Source organism: Metopolophium dirhodum, chromosome 1 (assembly GCF_019925205.1).
Source record: "Metopolophium dirhodum isolate CAU chromosome 1, ASM1992520v1, whole genome shotgun sequence".
NCBI classification, from domain to species: domain Eukaryota; kingdom Metazoa; phylum Arthropoda; class Insecta; order Hemiptera; family Aphididae; genus Metopolophium; species Metopolophium dirhodum.
In genome coordinates, this window is record NC_083560.1 from 100174585 (window position 1) to 100189461 (window position 14877).

General features: G+C 33.7%; 1 protein-coding gene and 1 pseudogene across 1 annotated transcript; both read right to left on the reverse strand.

The window, feature by feature from the left end:
* Positions 1–278: 278 nt before the first annotated feature.
* On the reverse strand, positions 279–7576 carry LOC132948737 (uncharacterized). The gene is made up of 4 exons (XM_061019368.1): positions 7511–7576; positions 5731–6586; positions 728–842; positions 279–672 (listed from the first exon to the last, which is right to left on the reverse strand). The coding sequence occupies exons 1-4, from the start codon at positions 7574–7576 to the stop codon at positions 279–281; spliced, it is 1431 nt and encodes a 476-aa protein (XP_060875351.1).
* Positions 7577–10370: 2794 nt separating this feature from the next.
* On the reverse strand, positions 10371–12815 carry LOC132948745 (transcription factor Adf-1-like; annotated as a pseudogene).
* Positions 12816–14877: the final 2062 nt, after the last annotated feature.

Genomic DNA, 14877 nt, shown 5'->3' on the forward strand with positions numbered 1-14877 from the left:
TCTGCCATATTATAACTTAATATTATAAACATATTATTAAACTAAACATATTATAACTTAATATTATTATTTACTTTATTAAATATTTTTATTGTAATACATATATAATTTAATACAACTACATTATGTAATATAATATACTATATATTAATTTAACATGGAATGCACTAATTAATGACACTATTAAAGACAAAAAAACATTTCAAATAATTTTTTTTAAGAAAAAATTAATTTAAAATTTATCAAAAAAATAAATATTTACAACAATTAATATTCTATTATTCTAAAGAACAACAACCGAGATCGTTGTCCTCGTCGTCGGCATCGTCGGATGAGTCGGACGTATCGCCTGTGGTTAGGATGTAATTTGGATTTGTCTCAAGTTCATCGATCATCTCGTCACATATAAATTCCATACGCCATAATTTTTTTTCTTCGGTTATCACGTGAGATATGAAGTTCTGCCAGTCTCCCGGTGTTACCCTATCTAAGGCTTGGTAAAGCAAATTCTTTACATCAGTTAATTTAAAAGTCGTGTTGTTGGCTTTGACATATTGCTTCACCATCGACCAAACCAGTTCAATCGGGTTTAATTCGCAGTGATAGGGGGGCAGTCTTAATATTGATTTTCCGGCTTCTTTTGCAATATCGTCAATTACGTAAGTGTTATACCTAAAAAAAACATTAATTAGCGTTTTTATTATTATTTGATTTGTTTTATAATTACTTAGGTTTGAGACGTTTCACGATTTCTATGAGGTCGCTTTTTGCCTTATTGGTGATATCAATTTCTTCATCTTTTAATAGTATCCAGTTAACAATATCTGCCTTTTTCCGGGGGGCTATAAAATTCCGGAAAGTAATAATACGGAACGTAAAATCACGGAATTTAATATACCGGACCGTAATATCCCGGAACGTAAAGTTCCGGAATGTAAAATGCCAGGCCGTAAGAATCCGGAATGTAAAATCCCGGACCGTAACAATCCGGAACGTAATATTGCGGAATTTAAAAGCCCAGACCGTAATAATACGGAACGTAAAACTCCGGAATGTAAAATCCCGAACCGTAAGAATCCGGAATGTAAAATACCGGACCGTAACAATCCGGAATGTAATATTGCGGAATTTAAAAGCCCGGACCGTAATAATCCGGAACGTAAAATTCCGGAATGTAAAATCCCGGACCGTAATAATCCGGAATAAAAATAATGGTTCCCAAAATGTTTAGTAGAAAATTACTATTATACCTATTGACTTTTTTCAATTTATATTGAAATGTTTTTCTCTGTGTAGAAACTTAAAAATGTAATACAAAATTCATAAGTTATTCTAGCCGTAATTAAAAGATTTCCAAATACATAGTCACGAAATTTTTTTTATAAACGTTTAAAGTTAAAATATTTATAAAATTCGTTAAAATCATCAAAATATGTGAATTATTTACTGTACCTAGTGAAAAATTCATACAATCATAAATTTTAATTCCAAAAGCGTGAAAATTTTATTCAAGTTTTGATTAAAAAAATAATTATAGCGTTAAGTTCAAATGTAAAATATGGAATTTCTCTTCAAACAATTTTTGTTATTTTGTTATAATTCAAAAAGTATTAATCGTATAAACTTTAAACATTTCACTATTACTATAATACTTAAATATTTTACAATTTTCATAGCCGTCCTAAGGGGGTTGGGCAAATTGGGCAAGTTCTCTTGGGCGTCTAAGTATTATGAATTTAGGGCCGTCAAAAAAATTAATGATAAAAAGAAATATTTGGTGTTTTTATTTTAGGTATTATTTTTCTTTTTATACTGTAATATCAAAGATGAGTACCTATAAAATTGTATACTATTGAATATAAAATTATGTAAATAATGTGTTAAATCTTACATGTTAAACCTTCTATAATATATATACATATATTAATAATATGTTCAATATTCACATAAGTAAATAAAAATATTAATACTTTTAAGTTATAAGACTACAATAGTAGGTAGTTTATTTACATGCAATATATTTTAAATAATATGTATTCACACCATTAAAATAATTAGTAATATACTTATAAACTAAACTAATTCATATCTTTGGTAGTAGACATATGATAGTAGACAAATGCGGTTGACCGTTGAAATGCAGGTAGGTAGGTAAAATTACAGACTTGAAAATTAGTAATGACCATATACGTCCTTTTAAGCAATATCTAATAATGCCGCAATCATTCTGGCTTTCTTAATTTCTGATATTAGGCTATGCTAATAGCGGAAGGAGAAACAAAATATTATATAAATCCATAAAGTACCTATCCTATTACGGTTTACATACATATAAAAAAAATGAGTAGAGCCGTCCCAAAATAATCGGAGTCAGACGAGGCGTCACTACATTTATCAAAAAAAAAAATTCTATAAGAAAGTCAAATTAAATTTTTATGAGCGTTTGAAATTCAAATTTTTACAACATTGGATATTCACTCGATTTCTCATGTGGCGATTTCCTTATTTTGTTGTAATTCAAAATGAATAACTGTAAATACATGAAAGTTTCACTGAATGTTTGTATTAGCATTTTCTAAACACCATACAATTTTGAAAATATTTTGACTCTTTTTGAGCCGTTTACGGACATTTTCAGTTTTAAATTTTTTTAGTTTTTGCTTCTATAAATATCAATAAAGTTTTATCTGTTGGGCGAAAAAGTGTAAAAATTTAATACAAGGCTCCTGATATATTGTTACAATATCAATTGAAAAATATTATAAATACATTTTTTTTATAAGCATTTAAAGATCGAATTTTGACAAAATGTATCAAAATCTCGAAAATTATCAATCATCGTAATTAATAAATTATAAAATTTTTAGTTTTTATAGCTAAGGATTGAAAATTTAAAACAAAGATTCTCATAAATAGTTCATACTGTAGCCAAAAAATCTAAAAAAAATATGAGCACAGTTATTTTTTACAGACATTTTAAATTCATATTTGGACAAAATTACATATTAAAAAACCTAGGACAACTATTTTAGTTATTTCGTTGTGATTGTATAATATTATTCGTGGGTATTTGAAACTTCTAAAGTGTACTATTATATATCTATGATAGTATCACGGTTTGTTGTTGATGTATAACGCGTTATAAGTACCTAATGGATATTGTGATATGATTAATTTGGAATTTATTATAGGTACCTAATTTTTTTTTAATACCATAGATATGTATATAATATGTCTTAAACCTAGACTGACATACCGCCTCCGCTCAGAATCGTTATTCTTATACAATGATATTATATCATTGAATTCAAATTTAATACCATCCATTATACAGTGACCCACTTGTAACAAAGTAATCAAATTACTTCGCATTATCAATATCAATAACAAAATTGATATTGATAATGCGGTGCCTGATATAATAGGTATATTATAATTTATAATAATATAATATTATAATATATAGCTGCAGTAGTTGTCTGCAGGTAGTCTACAAAACACACCCGTATATTTGCATGGGAATTTCACAAGATATACAAAATACAAAATACGTAGGTATATATTATGTTTATGTACCTACATAGTAAAATTCGTCTAAATCAGTATACGCAGAAACGAACGAAATAATAAAAATAATGTTAATAACAATAATAGGTAGGTACTAGGTATAATTATATAAATCGTCGTGTATTGTAAAGCTCAACTTATTATTTTCAACTATAAACATTATATACATTTTGAGATACGTATTCATAGTAATATGACATTTTATTATACACAGAATTAAAAATAAAACACCAAACAACTTAAGTAATTATTTTTTTGAACGTTTTACAATTTTTGGCTGGTATAAAAAACAAACACTTTCTTTTTTTTTTTAAATCAAGCAAATTCAAATATTTCTGGCAATACTGATTGCTTCACGTAAAATAATATCTAAATAATAACTTATAAAATCGAATTTAGATGCCGTTGAAAATATTTTTACCTATTCGTTAAATAATAGGTCAATTTACTCTAATATAAAAACTAAAAACACAAAATTGAATCTGTTGAACGCCAATTTACTTTATGTCGAACGTGGGTCAAAGCGCGTGTACCTATTTCATTATATTCTTAATAATAATATGAACTGTACCTATTCTAAATCAATATATATTGTTTCTAAACAGTCCAATAATAATATTGTTTAATACTACTACAGGCACGGATCCAGAGCAAAGATCAGGGGGGGGGCAACAGTTTTTTTACAACACATTAATAATGATAAAATATTATACTTTATTCTTAATTTAAAAATATTGTCATAATAGGTAATCAATGTGATAAATAAATTATTGACTATTTAATATACAAAGCGACAATGTGAAAAGAAGTTTAGAATTTGTTTATTTGTTATTTAATATATATTATTCATAAAAAAAATACGTCTGGGGGGGGGGGGCTAGGCCCCTAGGCCCCCCTGGACCCGTCCCTGATACTACATTTTTATAAAACATGTAACTTAATGTAGGGTATGGTTTAAATTCTGAGCAAAGCGAATTGGTTTCAAAATGTTGTGATCAACTTTTTAGGTAGTAAAAATGCTCCAATTTTCAACTACAGCACCTTTTCTGATAGAAAAATAAATCTATAGTTGGTGCATCTCGAGGTCAGTACTTTCCGAAAGCGTAGGGAAAAACAAATCGTCGGAAAATGAGAATTTTTACGCAAATCCTATTTTTGACCAAATCGATTTTATTTTTTGGTGCAGGTAACTCAAAAACTAACAATCATATATAAGTACATTTTCACCAGATGTTAATATCAACATTTTAAAGTCGACAAATCATTTTTCGCTCCATTAAAAAACCTGAAAATATCATACAAAATTCCACATAAGTTGTTAATAGTGTAAAAAAGTTGTGCGGGAATCCACAATCATTTTTTCTGATAATCTGATTTTAGAATTTTGACTCATCTCAATTCGTTTTCTTTTACAGCTAATATTAGAAAATGTAATACAAGATTCCTCAAAATGTTCCTACTTTTAACAAAAAAACAAGTTTACTTGCAAGAAATTCTATTTATAGCCATTTTTTTAGTTATAAAATTTGAATAAATAATCTAAGTATAGGTATGTAGACTGTCACACAGTCACCTCTCTGAATCGTTTTTTGTATAGTTCTATGCTATGATCTATAGGTACAAAAGAGTGGTACCCATGGTGCACTTATCCACCTTTTTATCATACTTTTTACTAATTTTAGTTACTACGTTATTTAAATATGAAATGAAAGGTATTTAGTAATAATATAACCAAACAATTTTGAGAATCATTGTTTTTATTTTTTTTCCGGATTTTTACGTTCCGGGATTTTACATTCCGGAATTTTACGTTCCGGAATATTACGGTCCGGGATTTTACATTCCGGACTTTTACGTTCCGGAATATAACGGTCCGGGATTTTACATTCCTGATTTTTACGGTCCGGGACTTTACATTCCGGATTTTTACGGTCCGCGATTTTTAATTCCGGATTTTTACTTTCCGAAATACTACGGTCCGCATATTTTACTTCCCGGATCTTTTACTTTCCGGAGTGTTACATTCCGGATTTTTACGGTCCGGGATATTACTTTCCGGCGTTTTACTTTCCGGAATCCTACGTTCCGCACATTTTACTTTCCGGATTTTTATCGTTCCGGCCTATTATTTTCCGGAAATTTACGGCCTCCCCTTTTTCCAACTCATATTTGGAACCTTTTCTGATTTTACTGAATGATATGGTGCGTTGTCCATCACCACAACGGCGTTATCCTTGAGTAGAGGCAATATTTCTTCAAACCATTCTTTGAATGTCTGCCCGTTCATTTCGTCATGGTAATCGGACGTATTTTTTTTAGATTCAAAACATAACAATCCACGTTGTAAGAAACCATCGGTAGACCCTATGTGAAGGATGATCAAGCGTTTCCCTTTACCTGTTGGATTTGGTGCACCGGTCGACAGTCCCTCCAGGAATGCCATTCTATGTGATGTGACCGTTTGATCAACCCACACTTTGGTGCTACAGTCCCCAACATTAATCCACGTTTCATCCAAATAATAGATTGGTCTTCCTTCCTCTCGAAATTGACGAATTTGTAGCAAATAATTTCTACGCCAAGCAACCAGATCACTTCTTTCTAAAAGGAAACTATTTCTTTGACGTTTAGTATATTTAAAATTTAAACTTTTAAGCACTATTCCTAAAGAAGTCTTTTTAATATTTGGCAAGGTTTCGTCTTCATTTATTGCCGATAATAACTTTGGAATTGTTGGCAGTTCTTTGTTGAACCAAAATGAATGAACTTTTCTGCGTATTGCGTTCTTATCAAATTCATCTATTTTGTCAACAATACCAGGCTTTTGTCTTTTTCGGTTAGGTGATTTCACACATTTTGTAGTATTGTATTCTGATATTGTTTTACGAACTGTGTGGTAACCAATACCAAGATTTTCAGAAATGTGAGTGATGAGCTCACGAAACTTCATCTTGCCGCTATTGTTCAATACCGACTTGTAGTGGTTGATAATGATCAATTTCTGACCACTACAGACAGGCTGAAAAGTAAGAACCATTATTTAATTAATATTATTTTTTATTCAAAAAGATAAGTAATATGTTTGTTATTCTATAATAAATTGAAAAGTGTTCATAAATACATCTCTTTTCTCTATACTTGTTTTACAAGCGTGTAACGATAAGTTTTCGACAAAATAATCTGACTAAAAATGATATAAAAAACTAATATCGATAGAAATACGATAATTGAATGAAAAATTTCGCAAACTTTCAAAATATATAAAGGCTTAATTAATATACATTAACAGGGATTTTTATAATTTTTTATAATTGTCAAATAATGCTGAAACATCCAGTGTACAGGGTGTAACAGGTCTATTTGATTAATGCATTAACTTTTTTAATATTCAATAGTTTTAAAATGTTTTATTATATTATTATACATGAAAAAAATCATGTGGAATCGTGTATACTTAAATGTAATATGTGGAATTTTGTAATAGCCGTTTCACGCAGGCACGTACTGAACACCTGTATCTCATAATAAGAGGGGTCATCTTAACGGTCGAAAAAGGAATGTTACGAAACCTATTGTATTGAAGGTAAAGCAAAAGAAACGGTAGAAAAACGTACGTTATATTACACCATGTAACCATTTTATACGATTTAGATGAACATCGTTTAAATGAAATATATATAACTCGATTTACACTTTTGATGTACCGATACTATTTTGAATGATTTGATTAATATCGCAAAAAACACACGTTTTATTATGGTAGGACTTAATTCATACGCGCTAAGCTTTTCAAAAATATTTTATATGCTTCTTGTGAACCGGCATTAAAAAAAATATATATTTTATTGCTAGTTTAGCTAGGTTAATGGTAGGTTAATAGTATGTGATAATTTTCTTGTAAAAATTTGTAATAATTAATTAGAAAAAAACAATGTTAACTTACTTTTCCTTTAGGATTCTTTTTCTTTGGAGTCATAATTTGTGGTGTTTTTTCATCTGAAGAACTCATAATGATGACAGTATCACTTCAAATAAACAAATCGTAGTATAAAATAAAATCAACTAAATAGCACTATAGCAGCAAACGTTGTATGCTGATGAGCAGCTGAATCACTACAACACGGTGTATTATGTGGTAATTTGAGACAGTGCTGTATACCGATGCGACCGTAAATGTTTCAGCCAATCAGAGACGACCGGCGCACTACAAACCTGATTTAGTCCGCCGCCCGGGTACGTTCTTATTCCGGTCGGAGTATAGTGCAATCAGATTCCACTGACATAACTCAGAGTACGCTCTCTCCGCTTTGGCACTCGGTTCTTCTTGTGCCAGATTTCTGAAACGTATTCCTACCGTTGATCGTGCTATATACCCCGTAACTCCTGTTCTCTCATAACTCCGCCTTAAGAACTCGGCTCTGTTCCTTGATATGAACGTTTTTAGGGGATGTACTTCGTAGCCCAGCTTTTCGTACGTATCCATTATCATACCGGCCGCATCTAGTGACTTGGTCGAGAGTATCACGTCATCACCTTGTGCATATAGGTTTGATATGTGCACACTCCTTCCTAGTCGTGCTTCTGTGATCTTATGTATGACTTTGAAACTGACAATGTTGATAATGGTATCAAGTACAGCAGTCCATTGTCCCACTCACCTTCGAATTTTCCGGCGGTCACCCTTGCGCCCTTAACGAATAGGGAGTCCCATAACGCAGCCCATACTCGTTCTATGTCAGGTTCTGCTGTTACCTCTGGTAATATGTGGTCCCATATTGCCTTCATCACGGTGGCGACCGATACCCTCGTTTGGCGCTTGTCGAAGTTCCCTTGATCTAGTGGTACTTTCCAGGTTGTTTCGTCCCGCACAGCCTCGATGATATTGGTATCTATCTTCTCGTTGCCCGCTGGACCTGCAAACAATGTTGATGCCATGCTGCCTCGGAACCCGTCCTCCAGTACATGTGACAGGTAGTTCATTTTTCTATTTACTTTGTTCCCTATCTTTACTACTGGGCGGATCTTTCGGCTTTCTGCCTTCTGCATTACCTGCATCAATTCTCTGTATGGTGTGACCAGCTCTATAGCCATGCTGTCATCTGATGTAGTGATGCCCTCGACTGTCTTCATTCTGCGGCTGCGTGTGGGCTTATCATCTATGTCTATAACTGTGGTGTTACCGTCCCCACTCTTACCCTCCATCCATCTGCCGTTCATAACCCATTCCTTGGCGGACATAACCCTCTCGGGTACCTTCCAGTGTTCTGCCATGAATTCTTGAGTGGCCAGGTAGAGTTTGTCCATGTAGTCGTCTTCGCCGAGGGGGCCTCCTAGCGAGTTTCTCTCACACAACCATTCTTCCACCTCCTGCTTCATATCTGCTATGTTCTTATATGGCACGTAACCATATTGGAGCTCCCAGTAGCATAGTTGTCGCCAGTGGGGGTGAATGTATGGTCCTCCCATTTTCATCAACCCCGTCATGATCTTGCACATGGTCATGACGCCGTGCTGGCATGCCTTGGGCTTCATTTTTCTCAAATGCTTGTATTGGCTTAGGATGGTGTCACAGACCGACCCTGGTTGCAGGCGACCAAGTATGTGCAGACCGTCCTCCAGTAGTCCAGGCGGCAATGAGCGGCACCCACACTTGTGATTCCTTCCCATCCTAAAGCGTTTGAGACTCCACACCATAGGACTTCCGGGTGCCTCCCATCCCGGTGATCCACATCCGCAATCCAGGTTCACTCCCCGTTTGGCCTCTTCTTGCGATAGTTTCTGTCTAAAGTGTTTCGCATATTTAGAGCTGCTCCACCCTGGGCTCCGGGTGGATTGGGGCTGGCTTCTCCCACTCATTCACCCTGTACCTACATGGAGTGCACTTACAGCCTAATCCCCCCTCGAGGCCTCCCACTCGCCTATTACAGAAACTACGGCTTGTTTCTTTATCAGAGCGTGCGTCGCTCCAACACCGAGCTGTGCCTGGAGCGGGTCAACGCCCTGCTTGTCCAACGGCCCCTTTCCACCGACCAAAGCCTCGTTGCTCAGCGGCGGGCCAACGTCGTCGCTGTTCCACTTCTCGCGACCCTCGTTGTCCTGGCGGGGTGCGGTAAGTTCGGCTATCTTTGCCTGCAGTTCTGCGATCTGCGCCTGGAGCAAACACTCCTTGGATTTGTCGATGATGGCCTGTCCGCCCGGCGGGTGGTCTAGCGAGGAAAGTTCCCGAAAATGGTTCGCGTCCAATCCTTTCGGCGAGTCTAATGTTCTGATATTGAAGGAGTTGCCGACCGGTGACTCCATTGTTCCCCTAAACAGTACCGTACCCTCCGAGAATGTGCTTCTGGACATAGTCATAGCCACATTCCTACCTATACATATTGTTTTGAGGACATCGTTGGCAAAATCCTTGATCATAGAGCCCATACAGCGTCTACTGGCGGGGCAACATCACGCTCCGCCATCCTATTCCTCCAGCCATAATGCCACCAACCGTGGCGTCGACCACCCACGAGTAGCCGGGTACCTCGTTGTTGGCGGGGTGGGACTTGTACGTGTGCTGCAGAAAATAAGTCTAGTATGTCTAGCTGCTATAAGGTCACGTGTACATTGGCGAGCGGCGAGCGGCGAGCGTTAAGCGGCGGCGTCGGTGGCGGTGACGCTTGGTGAGCGACCAGCGGCAACGTGTGTACATTGAGGCGCGTTATTTCATCAGCGGAATGCTATATTTTTATAAATTTGTTTTCAGTACATAGTTGTATTTTGACTGTTCTGTGCGTGTTATTACCGTATTATTTTGAGTGTTATTACGAAAAAATGTAATAATTTGAAGTAGAAGTGGTTTGAGAAATAGACGTGGGGGTGATAAAGCCTCAGCGTCAGCAGTTAATGGCGTATCCACTCTTTCTATAAAACTTTCATTATCTGAAGCTCCAGAAAATGATTTTTGAGAATTTTCTTCAATGCTTAAGTTTCCGGACATACTGCTAGGTATTATAGTGTCTTTAACAAACATCATCGAATTAAAAAATTGCCATTTGCTTCTGTATTCGCTACCACCGTCACCCGAACGACTTATTGGTATTTTTTGCAATTCTTTCCTGAACTTATCCTTTAAATTTTTCCATTTATCTTTTGCATCATGTCCTAAAAAATAATGGGTTACTGAGTGGTTTTATCGTAAAAACGCCTATTAACAAAATTATAGAGGAGAGGTATTTCTGGTTCTATAAGAAAAAAGAAGCCTGATTTTTGAAATTTTAATTTTAAGTCCTTAAAATCACTGTTTTAAAAACATATTATTCATTATTTACTAATACCTAGGTAAATTGTAAAAAAGTATTTATTATTTAGATATTATAACATATCAATTTATGGTTTTATATAGATATTTATCAACGGGTCTTTTATTTCGAAACTTGGCTTTTTCGATGCGAATGGGTGCTTGCACAATAGCTAAAATTATTCATGAGACTTGTCAAGCTATATGGGAAGAACTTGTTAATGAATTTATGCCAGTACCAACAAAAGAACACCTGGAAAAAGTGGCTATTGATTATTATAAGCGTTGGGGATTTCCAAATTGCGTTGGGTCAATAGACGGAAAACATTGCCAAATTAAATGTCCTTCCCATTCTGGAAGCCACTTCAACTATCTAAAATATTTTTCTTTGGTTTTGCAAGGAGTTGCTGATGCTGATAAAAAATTTTTAACAATTGAAGTTGGCGCAAGAGGAAAACAGAGTGATGGTGGAACTTTTGCATCTTCAGAATTATTTTATTTGATAGACAACGATAAATTTAATATGCCTCCAGAAAAAAAATTTGCCGGGGACAAATATTAAAGTTCCTCATGTGTTAATTGGCGACGAAGCATATCCGTTAAAGCCATACTTAATGCGTCCTTCTCGAGGTTTAAATGCAGCTACAGAAAATTTTAACGATCATTTATCGAGAGCACGCAAATGCATTGAGTGCACTTTTGGTATACTTCGGGCTAAATGGAGACTACTTGGAAAAAACAGAAGTCAGCTCAAAGAAAGCTATTATCATTATAAAATGTATGTGTATACTACACAATATTATCAGGGAAAAAGATGGAAATAGTGATTTAGATTACTGCAACATTATGCTTGGCACAGAAAATACTTGGGAAAATGAAACAATGGTTCAACGAGCGAGAGGCGCAAATGCTCTTCAAAGAGCCAAAGACATAAGAAATGCGTTCGTAGATTATTTTTTAATATAAATTCAGTAGGTTATTATGTAAAATTGAATATTATATCTATAATATTTTATCTTATTTAATATTTTTATTGTAGTATTGCCAATACGCTTTAATTATTATTTTTAGTAATATGTGGAATTAAAATATTATTCAAAAAAACAAGTTCAATGTTGTTGGTACATTTATTTTATTTTTTTTTTATTGGTGTACAAGAAATTAAGAATAAAAATATATTATATTTAATAATGTTGAGGTACACAGATATACAGAAGCTAAAGGTAAATAAATGTAAGATCGGATATAATATGTAATAATATAATAATATGTATAATTGATATGAATAATTATAGTGCTCCGATGCGTAATATAAAACAACGACTGATCGTCCTACAGGCTAGTACATATAACGAATATGCTATAGAAATATAAAATGCCTATTCAGCGTCTGCTGTACTACAGTGTGAAATGTGTGAATAATTTGCTTATAATCTATATAATACAGAGTGTGTTGTTTACATTCAACACTTTTTATATCTTATCTAAGGTTTTGGTGTTAGTACTATTCTAAAAATATAATAATTCTTGTCGTACACCACACCGCACACTTGTACGTACAGTATAATATAGTGTTATATAATAGTGCATAGAATACGTTCGAGTATCCGCCAAGTACCAACTACTACCTATTAAACCTACTATAAATATTATAATATAGAATTAATAGAATTAAAATAATTAATATTATTTTTTTCTGCCCCCTTGAGCTTTGACATAACGAGAGTTAATTGTAATTTATAATATTATACATATTATTTAAAGAAAATTAATATTAGTTTATTATATTATAATATATTATAAAATGTATAATACCAGTCAATCCAGCGATTTTTCCAATTTCTGCCCATATTTTTTTATTCCTTTCACAATTTTTATATCCCGGATGTGTGTCATCCCAAAGACTTGGTTTTGTCTGCACCTCGGAAATTAAAATTTCCCGTGTATTTTGACTTGTCTTCTTCGACATGAGTGATGTTGCTTGTTAACAAGTAAAATAACAACTGTAGTCTGTAAACTGATATCAGTATAGTATATTTTCAAGAGCAACGCACGTCAAAATTCGAACATGTTCGATCTGTGACGCGACGCGACGTGACACGTCGCTACCGCTCGTAATTGCCGCTCGCAGCTAGTAATCAATGTACACACTCCAATTTAATTACATGGGCTTAAATTTTTTTCCTAACGCGCCGCTCGCCGCTCGCCAATGTACACGCGGCTTAAGTGAAGAGAAAAAATAGTATTTTCCAAAAACCCAATCACACAACATTCGAAATAACTTACGAAAAATAAAACAAATTAGTATGATATAATAACAATGACAATTTAAAGAAAATAATATGTGTTAAATTCCTAATAATTTAAATAACATATAGGTACATAATATATAATATACAGTCATATAATGTAAAATTAACACGTATATTATTTATGAAATATAACGTGAAAAAATGCAAAAGCCAGCCGGTGCCTTAGAATACGGTACAGTCGGTGGCCGCCCGAAGAGAGTTACGACGGTTTCGAACTCGGACCTACCTAACACCACCTACGCCTAACCTATCGAGCCACAGTTCGTGTTACAAATTACGGTCAAAACTTCAACAATTAAGCTGTGTGTCTACGGAGCGACGTAAACCAATATATTCGATATACATCGATATAATCGTATATAATTCTATGTATCATAATTCTACACACTGTTTAAACTTTAATTGTATTTTATTCACTTATCTGACCGTTATTATTATTATTACATTATTATGTATGCTTAAATAATACATTTATTTGTGTTTACGTTAAGCAATATACCAGCTACGTTATGAAGGACCAAACAATATGTCTACAATCACATAATGCAATATTTATTGAATCAAAAACAAAACAAAAAAAAAACAGTATAGATTAATATTGTGCACTTGTGCGTTGAACGAAGATCGACTGACATTTCGTAAACGCGAATTTTTAAGTCTACAAACCGAATTTGCATACAAACCGCATATCCACAGGGTTCAAAAGAAATAAAATTAACAAATCGAGCACAAACGGCAGTTGAAAAGACGAAACGAATCGAGAAACACGAAAAAAGCAATAATAACGACCTACGCTGGCGTCGATTGCGATGGCTAAGGACCGATATCGCGTACAAACCACTCGGCTTTTGAAACAAACGAACTATATGTAAAATAAGAAAATGTCTAAAAGGCGAAAAACAGCGTAAAAAGCGTAACATTTTTCGAAAATGTTTAAAAACCGACCGACGCCGCCGCCTGATTGGTCGCGCTATAGGGAATCGACGGGAATGGTCCGGCGGACTGGGGAAACGGAGTGGTGTTTAATTTTTTCCACCATAAGATCCTCCATGAATTTCCTATAGAACAGCTGTTTTTCTTGTGATTTTCTTGTATTAGATTTAAAAGAACAATGTAATGAAATGCCAGCCGACGAAAATTCTGGTGATAATGACTTACTTCTGGAAATTGATATGAACCCTGAAGCCAAACAGGCAATTTAGTCAGAGGACAGTTAATTGACCTGGTATTTACATAAAAGCCATGTTATAGTGGTAAGTATTAGTTAGTAATATAATACATGTATATTATTATTTGTACATTTTTTGTATTATTCATTAGAATTATTTATATATACTAAATTATATATTTATTATTCAACTATAATAAATAAATTATTATTATAAAGTTATAAAGTTATAAAAATGAAAATAAATATTATGTAAAAAAAATCAACTTATTTTATAATCTTATACTAAATGCTTAAATTGTGAACAGTTACGTTAAACATTACTCATAACTTAATTATTTGTATGATTATACCTGCAAATATGTATTTACTCAAGTCCAAACTTTTTTTTTTGTGCTTGAGTTCCAATAATAATATTTCTCCTTTAAATTTGTATTGACGAGATCCACTTTCCAATCTTTCCACATCAAATTTTATTTTTTGTGTCATGAGTGTTTTTCTAGTTTATTTACTTCAAGATCAACTTTTTCGTTTTTAACCTATTACTGTGT

Bases quoted from the DNA above. Each gene is read 5' to 3' on its own strand.
- LOC132948737 (XM_061019368.1), bottom strand. From the start codon at position 7,576: ATGAGTTCTTCAGATGAAAAAACACCACAAATTATGACTCCAAAGAAA. The intron at 6,587-7,510 runs GTAAGTTAACAT...CTTACTTTTCAG, and splicing joins AAAAGAATCCTAAAGGAAAA to CCTGTCTGTAGTGGTCAGAA. The intron at 843-5,730 runs GTTGGAAAAAGG...GGAATTTTATAG, and splicing joins AGAAAAGGTTCCAAATATGA to CCCCCCGGAAAAAGGCAGAT.